This window comes from Fusarium keratoplasticum, chromosome 11, assembly GCF_025433545.1.
Source record: "Fusarium keratoplasticum isolate Fu6.1 chromosome 11, whole genome shotgun sequence".
Classification (NCBI taxonomy): domain Eukaryota; kingdom Fungi; phylum Ascomycota; class Sordariomycetes; order Hypocreales; family Nectriaceae; genus Fusarium; species Fusarium keratoplasticum.
Genome location: NC_070539.1, coordinates 880,073 through 896,749, shown reverse-complemented (window position 1 = coordinate 896,749; position 16,677 = coordinate 880,073). Strand labels below are relative to the sequence as shown.

General features: G+C 51.5%; 7 protein-coding genes across 7 annotated transcripts; 3 read left to right on the top strand and 4 right to left on the bottom strand.

Moving 5' to 3' along the window:
- Positions 1 to 365: 365 nt before the first annotated feature.
- NCS57_01309900 (MFS domain-containing protein) lies at positions 366 to 2,098 on the bottom strand (the record flags this gene model as incomplete). Its single annotated transcript, XM_053062748.1, has 4 exons — positions 366 to 639; positions 696 to 1,351; positions 1,411 to 1,677; positions 1,733 to 2,098. The coding sequence occupies 4 exons, from the start codon at positions 2,096 to 2,098 to the stop codon at positions 366 to 368; spliced, it is 1,563 nt and encodes a 520-aa protein (XP_052907643.1).
- A 1,352-nt stretch (positions 2,099 to 3,450) lies between these two features.
- On the bottom strand, positions 3,451 to 3,978 carry NCS57_01309800 (uncharacterized protein; the record flags this gene model as incomplete). The annotated part of the gene is made up of 2 exons (XM_053062747.1): positions 3,451 to 3,728; positions 3,783 to 3,978. The coding sequence occupies 2 exons, from the start codon at positions 3,976 to 3,978 to the stop codon at positions 3,451 to 3,453; spliced, it is 474 nt and encodes a 157-aa protein (XP_052907642.1).
- A 618-nt stretch (positions 3,979 to 4,596) lies between these two features.
- Positions 4,597 to 5,523, top strand: NCS57_01309700 (NmrA domain-containing protein; the record flags this gene model as incomplete). The annotated part of the gene is made up of 1 exon (XM_053062746.1): positions 4,597 to 5,523. One exon carries the CDS (start codon positions 4,597 to 4,599, stop codon positions 5,521 to 5,523), a length of 927 nt encoding a protein of 308 aa, XP_052907641.1.
- A 1,019-nt stretch (positions 5,524 to 6,542) lies between these two features.
- NCS57_01309600 (Manganese lipoxygenase) lies at positions 6,543 to 8,794 on the bottom strand (the record flags this gene model as incomplete). The annotated part of the gene is made up of 2 exons (XM_053062745.1): positions 6,543 to 8,469; positions 8,523 to 8,794. The coding sequence occupies 2 exons, from the start codon at positions 8,792 to 8,794 to the stop codon at positions 6,543 to 6,545; spliced, it is 2,199 nt and encodes a 732-aa protein (XP_052907640.1).
- A 1,806-nt stretch (positions 8,795 to 10,600) lies between these two features.
- NCS57_01309500 (Catalase domain-containing protein) lies at positions 10,601 to 11,726 on the top strand (the record flags this gene model as incomplete). Its single annotated transcript, XM_053062744.1, has 2 exons — positions 10,601 to 10,724; positions 10,777 to 11,726. The coding sequence occupies 2 exons, from the start codon at positions 10,601 to 10,603 to the stop codon at positions 11,724 to 11,726; spliced, it is 1,074 nt and encodes a 357-aa protein (XP_052907639.1).
- Positions 11,727 to 12,204: 478 nt separating this feature from the next.
- On the top strand, positions 12,205 to 14,855 carry NCS57_01309400 (Carboxylic ester hydrolase; the record flags this gene model as incomplete). The annotated part of the gene is made up of 5 exons (XM_053062743.1): positions 12,205 to 12,489; positions 12,537 to 12,566; positions 12,617 to 13,996; positions 14,405 to 14,595; positions 14,660 to 14,855. The coding sequence occupies 5 exons, from the start codon at positions 12,205 to 12,207 to the stop codon at positions 14,853 to 14,855; spliced, it is 2,082 nt and encodes a 693-aa protein (XP_052907638.1).
- Positions 14,856 to 15,188: 333 nt separating this feature from the next.
- NCS57_01309300 (Abhydrolase-3 domain-containing protein) lies at positions 15,189 to 16,044 on the bottom strand (the record flags this gene model as incomplete). The annotated part of the gene is made up of 2 exons (XM_053062742.1): positions 15,189 to 15,796; positions 15,879 to 16,044. The coding sequence occupies 2 exons, from the start codon at positions 16,042 to 16,044 to the stop codon at positions 15,189 to 15,191; spliced, it is 774 nt and encodes a 257-aa protein (XP_052907637.1).
- Between the last annotated feature and the right edge of the window lie 633 nt (positions 16,045 to 16,677).

Here is a 16,677-nt window from a genome sequence, read left to right as displayed (position 1 = left end):
ACTAGGTCGAGCTACAAATATATGATTTATAGTCACATTTGTCAGGTATTTGATAGGCATCATTGGGTTGGATTGTCACGTAGACAAAAGTCGGACTCATCCAAGATAAAGATTGCGCTTGTCCGGGGATCATGGAATAAAAGGCTCTGTTTGAGATTATTAAAAATACTGTGTTCTAATTCAAGAACTGAAAACCGAACCGCTCTATAACTGAAAACCCCGAACCAGTCGATTCTAAAATTGGACCGTCTATTGAGAGACCATTTTCCAAACCCCCAAGTGTATTACCGAGTCCCCAACCCAAGTGGGAGTTAATAGTGCAAAAGGTACCGTTGAGGCCTGATTATGAGTGTTTCAGCCTGCGGCTATTTTGGACGGCCACCACTTGGCGCATATCGGCTGAGCTTTCGAATTTTCTCTCCAAAGATATAGAAAAGGATTGGAACTGGGAAAAGCGCGACGGCTATAAAGCCAAGAACGCTGGTGGCCCAACCAACCCCCAGCTTTTTGTACATGGCTGCTGCAAACATGGGAAATCCTGCGCCGAAGAGTGCGCGGACTACAGCATTGGCAGCGAGGGCGCTGTTTGCATTCATCAGGTAATTATCGATGATGTAGGTTTGGCCTTGGAGAAAGATACTGCGAGGGAAAAGTTAACAGCCGTTTTGCAAACCCGCTAAATCGTCAACACTTACAGCATGACACCCATTCCCAGCGGAACCCCAGCTATGGCTTGTGGCACCCATGAGATGCTAGGGTTGGAGGTCCAGGCGAACCAGAAGAGTCCAATGGGAAAACATGCCCCGCCAATTATCATCGGTAGAAGCCGTTGCTCAGGTGGCAGATGACCCTTCTCCTTGATTATGCGTGTAAACCGGGTCCTGGAGAAGATGATAATGATGATGGCCCCAATTACAACGCCCAGTATTATGGCCAGGAACGGGAGAGCTCCAACACCGCTGTTCCAGCCCCGGTCCTCTTGAAAGGATGCTGGATATGCTGTGAAACAAAGGTAGATGAGACCGTATACAAAAGACATGTAAAGGGTCACGAGGATGATAATGGGTTCGAGCACCAGCATGGCTAGAGGCCGGACTAGGATTCGGTTCGCCATCTCGTCGAGATCAACAGGCGTTTCTTCTGCAACGGCATGCATGGCCCAATCTCGGGTCGAGAGACGAACTGAGCGAGCTTTCCTAGTCAGTAGGGAAGACTCCAGCGTCTCAGGAACCGTTATGAATGCTATGGGACCGAATAGAGCTGCCATAATGGCCGTGATGTACGCTGTCCATCGCCAGCCGAGCGAACTTTGGGTGATAAACCCGCCCATGATCGGACCGGCAACAGGACCCTGCAGTAAGTCTCGTGAGCGTCAAAGTCATTTATTTTCAAGGAAGAAGGCCGTCTCACGACAAAATTCGCGCCAGCGAAGATGCTCATGGCAATGCCGCGCTCCACGGGGGGCCAAAGGTCGACAAGCGCGCCGCCGACAACGCTGAGGGGGGACGAGCCAAACAGGCCACTCAGGAATCGGCAGACGAGGATGGTTGGAACGTTTTCGGCGGTGGCCACGGGAATTTGGAATATTGCAAATACGAAATATCCAACAAACAGCGGGTATTTACGGCCGTACACCTCTGACATGGGACCAAATATTAGAGGGCCAAAAGCGAATCCCTAGGGACTGATTAGCCAAGAGGCGAAGCCACCTCGGTGCTGCTAGCGAACGCACCAAGACAAACAAGCTTGTACCCAGAGTCATGACCTCTGTTGACACGCCGAACTCGATCGCAGCAGGCCGAACCGCTGTGCTGAAAATGCTGCTTGCGAACGTCACAACCCATGTCAACATGCCCAAGGAGATTGTAATCATCCACTTCTTCCGATTTGGCCAGTTCATGGGGTTATCTGGGTCATCTGGGCCGTCCCAGCCGACGATTTTGCTGTCGACATCGTGTCCCGTCGTAATTGCTTGATCAGGGTCGTCAACCATGACTGTGTCGTCGGATGAAGGGCGAGGGTCCCGTTTCTGCTCGTTGATGGAATTGCCTTCGGGGACAGAAGATGGAGACGGAGAGGTTTGGGCGTGGGACGCCATGGTCGGGGGGGTTGAGGTAGGGCTTGTAACTTGTAGCGAACAGGAAGACGTAGCCGTGAGAGTCCAGTCGTATCGGAAATCTCTGAGGGTTTAGGGAGCGTGCCGGCTTTCCTCTTGTAAAAGAATGTTGTGGGTTGGGTTTAGGTAACCATGTCGGAATCGAACTTCGGAAGCATCTAAAGATCATCTAACAAAGCATGATACAGGGAAGCACTTCGATTTAGGTAGTCAGCACGCTGGTTCGGTCATGACTGCACCACCGAGACAATCCGATGCGGCACCGTTTGACAAGTCGGCACGTCCCTTCGGTCTGAACGGTAATATCGTAGGGCCGTGGTTGGTCCGACCGGTCTTGAGGATAATACCGGCGGGCCGCGATCAGCCCGATCGCTCAACCCCATCCAGGAAGAAGCTGTCGAACTTGGTCTAGCTCCGTGGGTCGGCCATTGTAGCGCGCGGTAAATGTGTCTAAAAAATGGAGCAAAACAAGTCTACCAGGGCGTGCTAGGAAGAGAATCAGGACACGCACCCCCGGCAGGCCAAGCACGACCCAATCCAGGGTGCAGTGGTTAGTGATGTGACCTCGAGTCTCTACAAGTCAAAATAGAAGATTGGCGGAGTCCATTGGTTACATCCCAGATGAGTGATATTATAAAGCCATGGTATCAGTAGGCCACTAGCCAAGATGAAATTTGTTTTCAGATAGGTGGAGGGGATTTTGGCCTTATTCAAAAATGAAAATGAGACTGTTTGCTCGTTATTACGAGTACCTACACAAGGTTAAGCTGAGGAGCGTTGAAGAGCAGAGTGAGTCTACCCTGGAGAGAGACAACTATCTCTTCATCGAGGTCGTCTCAACCGGCATGGCATAGAATTTTTAATTTCTGGGTAACCATCTATTGTCTTCTCCTCATTTCGTGGGACCTGACGCAACCGTAGTATGCGACGTAAAGTGCTGTGAAGAGCTTCGAAATACTATCGTGATTGATGATTTCATGTTGCACAACGAATCCATCGAGCCTGTACCGGGAAACTCAACTGTTAGGAATAGTTCAGATTGAGCCAGCTTATTTCGACGCTGCTTTGATGCTAAGGGTTAATGTAGACATCTGTCTACTTTTATTAATATATACATAAGAATGAAATACAACAACATGGCTCAACCTTGGGCCTCATCACATCTTCTCCGATCACCGGCTCAATCATCCTCCTCCCGATCCTAGGAAATTCAACTTTCCTCTCGAGTCTAAGATGTGTCTATGGCATGAAAAGTCTATCTTGGCTTTGAACGTGTGCTAGGTACCGAGCAAAACTCCCATCTTGCACCCTGCGCGAGGATGAGGCTTAACCCATTAGGAGGCAGGGTTCACCTGCCAAACATCGAGAGATACCCAGGGACCCGGGAAATCAGTGACGGCTACCGCGAGAATCTCGTTGAGCCAAGCGTACTTGGTGCTTCCAGTCTCAAACTTGACTCTGTCCAAAGCAGTAGGGCCAGAGATCAAAGGGCCAGCAGAGTGACTGTAAACATAGGATCCGTCATCCATCTGTATCACAGAGTGTGCGTCGACATTGAAATTTCCCAAAGCATCGATTGCACCAAAGTCAGCTCCGATGGGGAGAACAGTTCCTGAGAATGGTGAGCTGGGGCTCATCGTGTTCATCTTTTGCGGTCAACTCGTACCTTCGCCCTTGGGGCCTGACAAAGTTCCACCAGTTATGGGGATGGCCAATCGAGTTCCTGCTGGTCCTGGACCGGTGTTGATGGTTGAACTGAGGGTGAGGTTCATACGGAAGAGGTATGAGAGAGTAGGAGGCTCAGGGGTGGCTACTGCGGCTCCAATGCTGCCAGCAACGAGAAAAAAGGTGGAAAGCAACATGTTGGCAGTGAGTGAAACAAGACGGTTGTAAGAGAGGTACTGGGTTGAGGTTACTGCTGATTTTCAATGGGAATGTACGAGGTGAGGGAGTCTGATGAACAGAAGAACAAGATACCATTTTATACCAGGCTCTCTAGGAACGGGTGCTCTTAGGAGATATGGGCTATTCCTGATGACTCCACAAACGCTCGGCGAGGTTAGCGACAGCCGGAGAAAAACGACCTCCCCAAAGACCCAAAAAAAAAACCAAAAAAAAAACAATAAGGCCAAAAACAAAGGCATTGATCGCTGACAAATGCCGACTGGCAAACAACAAGGACAGACATTATTCGGTGATTGCAGGGTTGGCCGGAGGCCGAGCCGTGGGACTCCATCAGGAGACTTGGCCACCGAAATTGAGCGGTCTTTCGGGGTTGGCAATTAAGAGCGCTTGTTGCGTGCTGACAAAAAGCGGATGAACCTCAATACGACATGCAAGGCGGTAAATAGAGTCCGCCTATCATTAATATTATTAGCTATACAATTTGTTTAAATACAATCCGTGTTTCTCGCTGTCTTATTGCATCGCCGACATTTTCCTCTTGCATCTCCTACAAGTTACCTCCCGTCATAATCACCATGTCCCGCAATCTTCTAATTACTGGTGCCACCGGTAAACAAGGCGGCAGTGTCGTGGAAGCCGTCCTCGCTCGTTTCTCCAAAGACTTCACCATCCTCGCCGTCACTCGCAATGCACAGTCGCCATCGGCTGTTCGTTTGACCAAGAAGTCATCCTCCGTCAAACTCGTCGAGGGAAACCTTGACGACGTGCCTTCACTGTTTCGAGCTGCGAACAAGGTCGCCTCTGGCCCGATCTGGGGCGTCTATTCAGTCCAAGCCGCAGTGGCCAAGGGCACCACCTTTGAGGGAGAAATCCGCCAAGGCAAAGCACTCATTGACGAATCCATCAAGAACGATGTCAAGTATTTCGTCTACAGCAGCGTCGACCGCGGCGGAAACGAGCGGTCCTGGACCAACCCAACCCAAATTCCGCACTTTAAGGCGAAGCATCAGATTGAGCACCACCTCCGCGACAGCACCGCCAACGGGAAATCCGCCATGGGCTGGACAATCCTGCGCCCTGTCATCTTCTTGGATAACATCACGCCAGACTTCCAGGCCAAGGTATTCATGACGAGCTTGCGAAGCACCATGAAAGACAAGCCGTTGCAGTGGATTGCCACTTCTGACATTGGCGTCTTCGCAGCGGAGGCCTTTGCCAATCCGGAGCGGTTCAACAAGCAGGCCATAGGGCTTGCCGGAGAAAAGCTTACCTTTGAGGAGCTGAACCAGAGGTTCAAGAACCTCACGGGCGCCGGCGTGGGCACGACAGTCGGGCTGCTGGGGAAGGCACTCAAGGCGGGAGTGAAGGAAGTCGGTGTGATGTTGGATTGGTTCAAGGAAGATGGTTACAATGTGGACATTCAGCTGGCCAAGAGCATTCATCCACACATCAAGGATGTCGAGGCGTGGCTGAAGCGGGACAGTGCCTTCGTTGCGCGATGAAGCTGCTGGCGCGCTTTTTGTGTGGGAGAAGTTGCATTTTTTCCTTCTTTTTTGCATGAGCAGAGATCTTGTTACTTAATTAATATATGAATAGTAAATACATTTTCATTATCATCCCAGGATACAAATAAGGGCTTGTTTGGAGGTCCCGTGATCGATATCGTGGTGTTCCCAGCTGGTTTAAACTGCTTGGACATTGATTGATGATGTGACAGTACCGGCATCTCCCGTTTGCCTTGGATGCGGAAAATTGGCCAAAGGCGAGTTTCAGAACCGGATCAGGACCGTTGTCTTTCGGCTGAGGGACCCGGAGTGTCCAGTTGAAGCATGTCTGACAAACCTCGTCTTCGCCTTCTTGGCCGGGAACATGCTCCTCGACTGTGGCAGAGGAGGCCCCCCTACCCTTTCGTCTTCATCGGAAGAAAAAGTTCATTGTCAGACGTGTAGAGAAAGTTATTGACTCCTTGTATCGCAGAGAAAGCAATCTTGACTTGAGGGGGTTGCGTCTGAATCAACTGAGAGAGGACACTAGTCCAGATCACTTTGAGATAGACTGGAAACGAAGAGAAGACGTGGAAGAAAATAACCGCTGGGCTCATGGCAGAAGAGAAAGATACCTTTTAATAGTCACCGAGACAATTAGGGCCATTAATATTGCTTAACAGAAGGCCTCTTTAAAGTGAATGCTACCTATCAGAGGGCAACAGGTATCTACGCCTCGTTTGTGATTATTGGGCATGGCCCTCTTAGGCGTGGGCAAGCATCTAGTGACTGTCATGTAGCTTGCAAGGCGCGTGGGGGGAGATTTCATGGTGTAAAGATTATGATGTTCCTAAATGTTCGGCGATATCACAATATCTTTATCGGATGGAGACTCATATGTCTGCCAAGGGTTACACACAGGACTTAGGAGATGGTACAACACTGTAACATTGAGCTGTTTTGGACTACTTCTCTCCGCAACGCGACGTTCATGACTTCGGCGACTAGACCATCCCGCAGTAACCTCGCTGATCCTCTTAGATCAAGATGGAGATAGCAGTCGTCGATGGCTCCAGGACCGGGTACTCGACATTACCATTAGTCTGAGCCAGCGAAATGATCTGGAAAATCTCGGAAAGGTCATTGAGACGGCTGTAGAGGGTCTTGGCTGCGTCCTTGATGGCAGCGGCGTTGAACTCTGGGTTGTCCCCGATGTTTCGGGCCTTGTTGACGTTGTACAGCGACTTGGCGTACGTGAGGAGGTTGTACCGGTCGTCGACCTTGAAGCTCAGCAGCTCGGGGAGCTGGGCCGCCAGAAGCCAGTCCTTCCACTTGGGACCTTCAGTGCCGATGGGGAGTGCCTTGGTGAGATCCGCCTCCGTGTAGCCCTTGAGGGTGTTGAGGTCACCGGGCAGGGGGGTGCAGAGCGCCGGAGGCTTGGCGGGGACGAAGCTGTAGTAGTAGTCCTGGAGGTAGTTGACGGCAGTGTGCTGGGGAGATGCAATGTGGATGCACATGGTGACAGCGTCGATGAGCTCGTCAACAGTCTTGATGGTGGGGAACGAGGTGACTTGACCACCGTTCTGGCTCTGGATCTCCTGGCACCAGGGAAGAATGTACTTGTCGTTCTTCACGTCGGCGTCACACTTGTACTTGGTCTCAAGCACCGACTGGACAAACTCGCGGATGACACCCCAGAGCAGGTACATGTCGTAGGCGTAGGGGTAGTTGCGGTACTTCTCGTACTTCTCCTTCTCAATGTCGAAGCCTCGCTTCTTGAGGTCGTTGGGGATGTACTTGTCGACAAAGTTGAAGTTCTTGTACGAGTAGTCGACAAGCTTGAAGGCTCGGTACTTGGACTTGTCAGGGTCCGCAGGGTTCCACGTGGGGCCGAAGCCAGCGATTCTGGCGATGACGGCTGGGACGAGAAGTGTGCGGGCGGCGGAGTTGAGGGCTAGGGTTCTGAACCAGTGGGGGCTGAGAATCTCGTACAGGAGATGGCCCTCGGGGATGGTTCGGTTGGTGGCGACGATGATGGCCTCCTCGACCATATGCGTGTCGACGAGATGAGTAGCAATCTCGTGTCTAGCCCAGTCGGCAGTCTGGGCGCAGGTCTTGGCGTATCGCCACGGCCAGTCCTCCTTCTCGTTGACCTTGTTGTCATCGGGGGTCAGCCTCTTGTTGAAGATGGTGACAGACTTGTCGAGAGAGCCCTTGTAGTCGATGGTGATAGCGAGTGGGTGAAGTCTTCCGTCCTCGTGTAGTTGGAAGATGACAATCGGAGCACAAGCGTATCGCTCTGCCTTGCCGATGGGTACGTTCTGCTCATTGAGGATGGGGACAACGTTGATAAAGGTCTCTTCATCCTTGAGACCTGTAGCCTTTCGGAAGTACGAGTAATCCTGAATGAGAATGTCCTTGCCGCTCGAGAGGATCTTCTTGATACCATCAGCGCCCTGCTTTTCAGCTTGCGCAATGTACTCCTGGATCTTGCCCTTGGGAGCCTTCTCGATGGTTGAAGGGTTGACACCGCTCAGGTGCTGCTGAGCAAATCGGGCATCCGAGTACCAGTCCTGATGCTCACCGATGTTGCGGCCCTTCATGATGTCGGTGGCCGGGCTCTGGTGATCTCGGTTCCATTGCTCGCAGTCGGCAAGAGTTGGACCAGCGTACGGCGTGCCCTCGGCCTCGATCTCCTTGGGGATGAGGAAGCCGACGGCCTTGGCAATGTTCCTCACGAATTGCGTCTTGTTGTAGTCAAAGATCTTGCCGACACCCTCACTCCTGGGCTGTTCCTCTGGGTTGTTGGTCTGGTCGTCCTTCTCATCATCAGGGAGGTCCTTGAGATGAGGAGGGTAGCCGTCAGATCCATCGGTCCACTGGTAGATCTGCTGCTTGGTCGTGAGATCTCTCTCAACGGGGAAGATAGGCTCGAAGCCTCGGGCGTCATAGTGAGCCGCAGCACTCAAGCTCGGTTAGCTAGACTCTGTCGATGAGGGTGCTGGGGATCAACATACGCTTCTTCAATGATCTTGTACATCTCGGTCATGGCAAGCTGTGTGCCCTTGAAGGTTCCCTTCTTGATACCTTCATTGGCAACGAGACCGCCCTTGAGAACACCCTGCTTGGTGGTCTCGAGGGCAATACCAATTCGCAAGAGCTCGTTCATGAACACGCCCTTGTCAAAGACCTGCAGGTCCTCCTTCTCGACATCGTTCCTCACCTTGCCCTTGAGGATCTTGTCCAACTGGGAGCGAGGTGGGAGGGGCTTGTGGACGGCGGCAGACATGGTGAAGGAGCAGTGCTAGTAGATCGAATAGGGGAGGGGTAATGATGAGGATGTAGAGAGAGTGTGATGAGGAGTCCAGAGTCTAGATATTTCCCTCGTTATATACTACTCGTTCACCTTGCCACTCGTCTCCCAGCTGGACTGTGGATATTGTGGACATCATCACGACCTTCCTCAACCGACGGCTGGGACGGTCGCACAACGCTGTATGTTGAGCTCCGGTCTCGTCTCAGTAGCAGTAGCCAAGCAAGCCTGGATTCTTTGATCCGCGACAACAACAAAAAAAAGGTCCAGGAAACACGCGGCTTCTAATGCAGACATGTCTTCAGCTCTGCACGTCGTCCGCTTCCCCGCCAGACAGCCAGCCACTTGGAGGTGCACCCAGCTTAATCTGGCGGGAATCTCCTCGCTGCAAGATAACACATGAAGATGAACAAGGTCCATCCTGAAGTCGTAGTGCGGCTGAAATGGTCCTGTACAACATTGACTGTCTCGGCGTTGGTTCGTCGCCCTGTACACGCGTTTTGTGGAGGTGACTGCCGCAATGGCGACATTCCCTTGTGCGGGGAAACAGCCAAGGAACTGACGTGAGCGAATTCGAGCGGCGCATTTGGTCATCTTTTGCCATACGTTGCGAATGTGGCTGGCTGTTGACCCTGGCCTAGCCTAGCAATGTCTCGGCGAACACGCACCGCGGGCCCGCGGGTAGTGCCGCACCGACGGCCGTTAGTTCGCAATAGTGGTCTCAACAGTCTCAGTTGAGTTGAGGAACTGATAAGTCTTCAGAGACGAGGCCTTCCTCTGCAGCAAGCCCCATCATGCTTGACCGGTCTTGGTATCTCTTCCGAAGACAAACAAACTATTGCCAATAACGCTGCATTCCAACATGCCCACAAGGTAATAGCCGATCGGGTAGGGCATCCTCACTTCACATTCCACACCACACTTGATGTGTGTCTCGGTGCGCCTAAGCCGCCACAACGGGATCACGCCCGTTGGCGGTGACTTACGTGAGGCTCTAGACCTCGACCTTTGGACCTGTCAGCGCCCGCGCAATGGAAACCTGTCTGTTCACAAGCTTGCAAGTTTGCCTCTTGGCAAAAGCCTTGCCGCACCCTATAGGCCATTCCCCAATCACGGCAGTTGATATGGTCAGCGTGCCTTGAACTCGTCTTCTGCCTGTTTCAGCTCGTGCTCGTATTTTCAAGTCCCCCCTGTAATACAGCGCCAACCACATCTGATGCCACTGTTGCACAACCTACTCAGCCCCGAGATTGACACATTCGTACCACGCACCATATCACACCGCTAGCCTCCATCGACAGGAGCGAGGTTTGGAGCTTGCAGTGGCGTGCATTGAGGCCGGAGCTGTTTTCCCTTCTGCAGCATCGGTCAGGACAATGGGCTGGTCGAGAATATATCCCCTCACGCTATGTTTCTGCAAGGGAGAAAAGAGTCTCTTTGTGCAGGTAGTCGAGATAGTCGTCCTGATAGTTGAAAGAGCAGATGGGAGGCTGTGCACCGGAGCTAGCGCTACGAATGCATGGTCAACAAAAGCCCGTGATCGCCGATATGCATCGGAATGGCTGGCTGTCTCTTGGCGGCGACCACTCTAGAACCGCTTACTCTCTGATAAGGCAAAATGTGATGGAACCTTGAGGAATGTCGTGCTCGATTGTTTTCTCACCTGGGCAATCTCGCTGCGTCGGCTTCGACTTGATAAAGTCGCCTTGTTCTTCCATAATTCACAAACTTTCCAAACTATTCCTACTTGACATTCACTTTGACCGAGTCTAGTCCCTCACAATGTCTTCCACTCAAGGTGTTCCCTCCAATGGCAGCGCAGATGCCGCAGCAAAGGGCGGACTCCCAAAGGACTTGGTGAATGCCATGCAGGCGATTTTCGGCAAGCATCCTGGCTATCGCACCAGTATGTACCTCAGAACCTTTGATGTTGATCTCAGTCTCACTCATGTACACAGCTCACGCCAAGGGTCTTCTTGTTGAGGGTAAATTCACACCAACAAAGGAGGCCAAGACACTTTCCATTGCTCCTCACTTCAACCACCCCTCAACCCCTGTCGTCGCTCGCTTTTCTGTCGGTGGTGGTATCCCTCACATTGCCGACGTGGACAACGGCGCCACCCCTAAGGGTATCGCTGTCCGTTTCCAGATTGACTGTGATACGTACACCGACCTGATCGCCCACACCTTCAACGGATTCGCCACCAAGGACGGTGAGGGCTTCTTGGCCTTCCTGAAGCTCTTTGGGGCTGTTGGAAAGGCTGAAGCCGCGCTCAAGAAGGCCCTTGAGGAGGGCCGTGATGCTACCAAGGAGAAGGAGATCCTGAAGCAGGTTGGGGCTGCGTTCAATGCCTTTCTCGGTCAGCCTGGCCACGAATCCGCCAGGGAATTTGTGTCGGCCGAGAAGCCAAACCCCCACAACTATGGTACTATCACGTACTACGAGCCCAACACACATGTCCTGACCAACAAGGACGGCAAGGTCACCAACGTGCGGTACCGCCTCATTCCCGCAGATGGGGAGCATCTCTACCCCCAGAAGACCGACGAGGACAAGAAGTTCCTCGAGAACCTCCCCAAGAGCTACCTGGAGGATGATCTACACCAGCGATTCCCAGGCAAGCCCATCGTCTTCACGATCCAGGCACACATCGCAGACCCCCACGACGTTCTGGACGATGCCACAAAGCCATACAAGAGCACCACCTTCGTTCCTGTTGGTAAGCTCGAGATCAACAAGGTCTCGGATGACAACGCCGCCAGACAGCAACAGATTGCATTCAGTCCGGTTCCGGAGAGGGGCGGTGTCAAGGGTATCACATCGTCCAAGGATCCACTCATCTCTACACGAAAGGGCGTCTACTACATCAGCGCCGATCAGCGAAGACATGAGAAGCAGGTCGAGTAAGATTATGTTTAGTATGTCCTAGCTAGTGAACACGAAATGATTCTCAAGAATGCGTCCTAGTGTATCAATGTTTTGCCCGAGGTTGAAAACTGGCTGGATATGAGATGGCAGGTGAAATCGCATTCGGGAATAATTATCCAGCCGAACTGGTATTTTAGCACGAGTTGAGGCAAGTTAGACCGTTCGGTAAGCGTATGGGATCATTGCTATTCGCGAAGTGAGGGTCAATGTCCCCGCAGATGGTCAGTTTCTCCGCATCGCCTTCCTTGATATTGCGGGGTGACGATGTTACCTCGGCCTCGGACATCCAGGATAAAAGGTAGATCGACTCATTTGTTCTGGGGTTGGGTAAATATTTAGCAGAAATTAGACTGACCCCAGATTATGACTACCTAGCTAGACGTTAAAATGACGCCGTGCCCGTCCGTCGCCTTACTGATCTACCGAGACATACAGGCTCGCAACTACTGTCATCATCATGAAGTCTCTGGCTTTCGGTGTCTTTGTCCTAGCCCAGTCGCTGGCACAAGTTGCGGCTGGCCCCTTTCATAAGCCCTATAGCACAACGCCTGTGGCTACCGTCAAGAATGGAAGCTATCGAGGAGTTCATTCTCCAGAATATGACCAAGACTTCTTCCTCGGCATCCCTTATGCCCAAGCCCCGGTTGGCGACCTTAGATTCCGCAATCCTTGGTCCTACCGTGAAACTTGGAAGGGGAATCGTGATGCTGTCAAGTACTCGCCTGCTTGCGTCGGTTACGGAGTAAGTTATTGGGACCTATTTCGACTAAATCATACTGATATCCCTAGCCCTCGCAAATTGGTTATAATACGAGCGAGGTGAGTGTAAAAACCACAGCCGGGAGAAATGATGACTAAATTCCACGTAGGACTGTCTTTACTTGAATGTCATCCGACCTTCAGGATACGAAAAGAAGAAGCTCCCCGTGGCCGTCTGGATCCATGGCGGAGGCTACGTCCAGGGCAGTGGTGTCGACCTCCGATACAACCTGTCTTTCATCGTGGAGCAATCTGTGAAGATCGGACACCCGATTGTTGCAGTCAGCATCAACTATCGTCTCAGTGCCTGGGGTTTCCTCAACTCGGCCGAGTTCTTCGAGCAGGGCGACTCCAACATGGGCCTGCGCGACCAGAGACTCTCCCTTCACTGGATTCACGAGAACATTGCTGCATTTGGCGGTGACCCGTCCAAGGTTACGATCTGGGGCCAGAGCGCCGGTGCTGCATCTGTAGGGGCGCAGATTCTGGCTTACAATGGCCGAGATGATGGCTTGTTCCGTGCCGCCATTATGGAAAGTGGAACTCCGTTGGCCCTTGGCTCTCAGACGATTCTGGCCGAGGCCTCATACAAGCTACTTCTGGAAAAGACCGGCTGCGATACTGTCAAATGTTTGCGGGGTCTACCCTTCAAGGACTTGAATGCCGTGCTCAACACCACAGCTCTTTCTGGTGGATGGACGCCCAAGATTGATGGCGACTTTGTGGTCCGTCACTCATCTAAACAACTCGCTGATGGGCATTTCGTGAAGGTCCCAATCATCGTTGGGGCTAACACAGATGAAGGAACCAGCTTTTCACCAAAAGGCATCAATACTTCGGACGAGTTCCAGAAGGCAATCGAGAACTCATCTCCCCCAATCAGCAAGTCTTTTGCACAGAAGATTCTGAAAGCATACCCCGAGAAGGGCCGAGAGCAGATCTTACCCAACCTCGCCGCCGACTGGATCCCCCCGACGTCATATGGTAAGCAGTATCGGAGAACCGCCACATACTACGGAGACGTCATGATGGTAGCCCCACGTCGACTGGCAGCCGAGACCTGGGCAAAGCACAACTTGCCAGTCTACTCTTTTCGATTCAACGCCATTCCTTCCTGGGCTACTTACCTGGACGGAGCCACACATTTTGTTGAAGTGGCCTTTGCTATGCTCAATCTTGAGGGCACAGGCTACCCTCCGGTTCGCACCCCGCCGTTTCAAGGGCTGGCCGAGTCATATAGAGAACTTTCGCGGTTGATGGCAAGCGACTGGATCAAGTTTGTTGCGACTGGCAACCCCAACGGTTGGAAAGGACGGGAAAACGCAGTCCCGAGTCTGGGCAAGTCCATTCCAAAGTGGCCTCTATACACAGAGGCTAAGGGTCATGGTGCACCAAAGAACTTCCTCTATGAAGGAAACGTGACCAATACAGTTGAGAGTGACACGTGGAGGAGCAAGGGTATTGTGCTTTTAAACTCGGCTAACTTTGAGGTTTATGACCGTTGAATAAGCTGCGGTGTGAGCCTCTCGGCTAGGGCTGAGGGAGATGATAGTTTTTTATTATATATAGGCGATATAAATACCTAGTACATCATTGTCAACTGGCGACGTGTTCTTGGTGAGATGAGGTTCGTTGAGGCAGAGTGTTGAGCGCGGAAGCGTCTGCAGAGCATATTTGATATTGAATCTTGCGTTGAAAGGCATTGGGCATGATGGCTTGATTGTGTGTAAAACTGTATTTCTCTAACTAGGATGCCTTGATCAACCTTTGGGTATGCTATGAGGTTGAATTACTCTTCAATACTACAATATATTAAAAATATTTTTTTTATTATTGTTAGAGCCTAGCCCTCGATGGGTTAATTGAGTCAGAAGATCGCTGTATATGTACTCTCGCAGCTGGTTGGACGGCACATGGCCGAACGTGAGCAAGGGGGCAAGATCATCAACGTTGCTTCGATTGCAGCTGAGAGGGCCATGACAAGATTCTCAGTATATGGACCTGTCAAGGCGGCAGTAGGACAACTAAAGAACTCGCTAGCAAACGAGCTAGCAATCTACAACATCCAAGTCAATGTGCCCTGTCCTGGGTAAGTCTCCATCCCGAGTGGAAGGGTTTTACTGGTGACCCTCAAGACTGACCAAAACGACCAGGTGGATACGCACTCCCATATCTGACCGCAGCTTTGGAGATGAGGAAGCAAGCACTAGGATACTCAAGACAATCCCTGCCGGCAGATGGGGAAAGCCCAGCGATTTCAAAGGGGTCACAGTGTTTCTAGCCAGTGCTGCGAGCGACTACGTAACGGGTGCTAGAATCCACGTGAGTGGTGGAACTTATGGAATGTAAATGTTTGATGTTGCTTTTGAGCTTCATGCACCTCTAGTAGATCTTGAATCACTGCCCGAACCATGTCTTTAGGTTATTCTGCATCCCTTGCCGCCACCTCTTTGCCGAAGGAAGCATTGGTAGGGACATGAACGCATGGGGAACTCCTGGGTAAAAGTGCAAGGTGATTTGAACCCTAGAAAGCCAACCGAGTCAGCATTATGGCTCATACTATTTCTTCTTTCTATCTTTTTATCTGGCTGATATGACTTACCCAGCTGTCTGCATCTTTTCTTCCAGCAGAAGCCATTCATCGCGGAGTGGATCAAGCCCTGCGATATGAAACGATACCGGTCATAAGCCAACAAAGTCAGACATAAATCGTAGTAGGGGCGAGAATGACGGATCCGTCGGATCCGGACGATAAAGATCAGTGAGGTTTCGGAGTTTCTGGGCGTTGATAAACGGCGCATCTTTGTGCAGCTCGACTGGGAAGTGATCCGGATGAACGGTCGATGGAGTGCCAAGAACAAGTCCCTTGACGCTGAGAAGAGAATCATCTCTCAAGGCTCGCAGAGCTACAGACATGGCGAGGTTGGCTCCCGCACTGACACCCCCGACGAATATCTTTTCCGGGTCGATTCCGTACTCAGGTCCTTTCTGCGCAGCCCATTGGAACGCTGTCCAGCTGTCGTCAACGGGAGCAGGAAATGTCCACTCAAGAGTATGTCGATAGTTGATATTCAGAACGAAAAAACCAGTGTTCAGTGCGATTTGCCGACAATGAGGGTCTTCCGTCTCTAGGCTTCCAAAATGGTATCCACCACCGTGGAAAGATATATAGAGGGCCGGGCTCTCATCGTAGCTGTCCGAGTCCTCTTTAAGGGGCCGGTAGAGGCGTATGGGGATTTTGACGCCGTTTGTGGTAGGGATATGAAAATCCGTGACTTCGAGACCAGTATCTAAGGAAGATACTGTTAGTTAACTTGGTGGTTTTTAAAAGGGATGATGCGATATAGTAGTTAATAGAACTTGGCTATTTACCTGGTCTTCCCAAGACATTAGCAAATAGCTTCGCGGTCTTCTTATTTTCCTGATCGTGGGCTTCTCGAATCGTCATAGTGGGAATAACCTCAGGCCATTTCCAGGTCTTCTCGAACCGGAGCCACTCAGCTGATGGCCCAGTTGAGTAACGCGCAAAGTCATCCATGATGAAGATGATGTGCTTGAGACGCTTGAATGATATCAGAAGTCCTAAAGATGCCGAAGTAGCGAGGACCGGAGAAAGCTGGGAGCTGGATATGTTTTAGTTGTACACGTCATTGAGAGCAGCGGTAGCATGAATGCTGACAGTTGCGTTTGCTACCGACTCAAACTTTCAAGTGGGGGGTTTCCCTTCAAAGACCTTACTAAGTAAAGTAGTATCGCCGAGATGTATGGGCAAGGGGCTCTTGAGGACCCGTCATGATTTCAGCGCCGACACCTCTAGCCACCCAAGCAGTAAAGGCTAACGACGGCCTCTTCTGTTAAGTAGGTCCCTATCCCGAGATGGCTCCTGAAAATCCTGTAGCTCATCTAGTCATAGTCTGTACGGACATGGTCAACTCCGAGTTCCATCTCTGCATCTGTCCTAGCATGCACCAGAATCACCGCTTTGCAGCCCGCATTCACTCAAAGAAAGCTCTCATTGACGTTTCAACACAACGTAGTTTTAATCCGGTCCCCGCCTTGGTCTCTCTTATATGTCCTCTGCATCGTGTCCAAACAGCCAATCTCTTCTAACTTTGTGCCCCCAGAATATCGGGTTCCGTTCAACATCCTTGGTGATCCATATGTCCCGCTC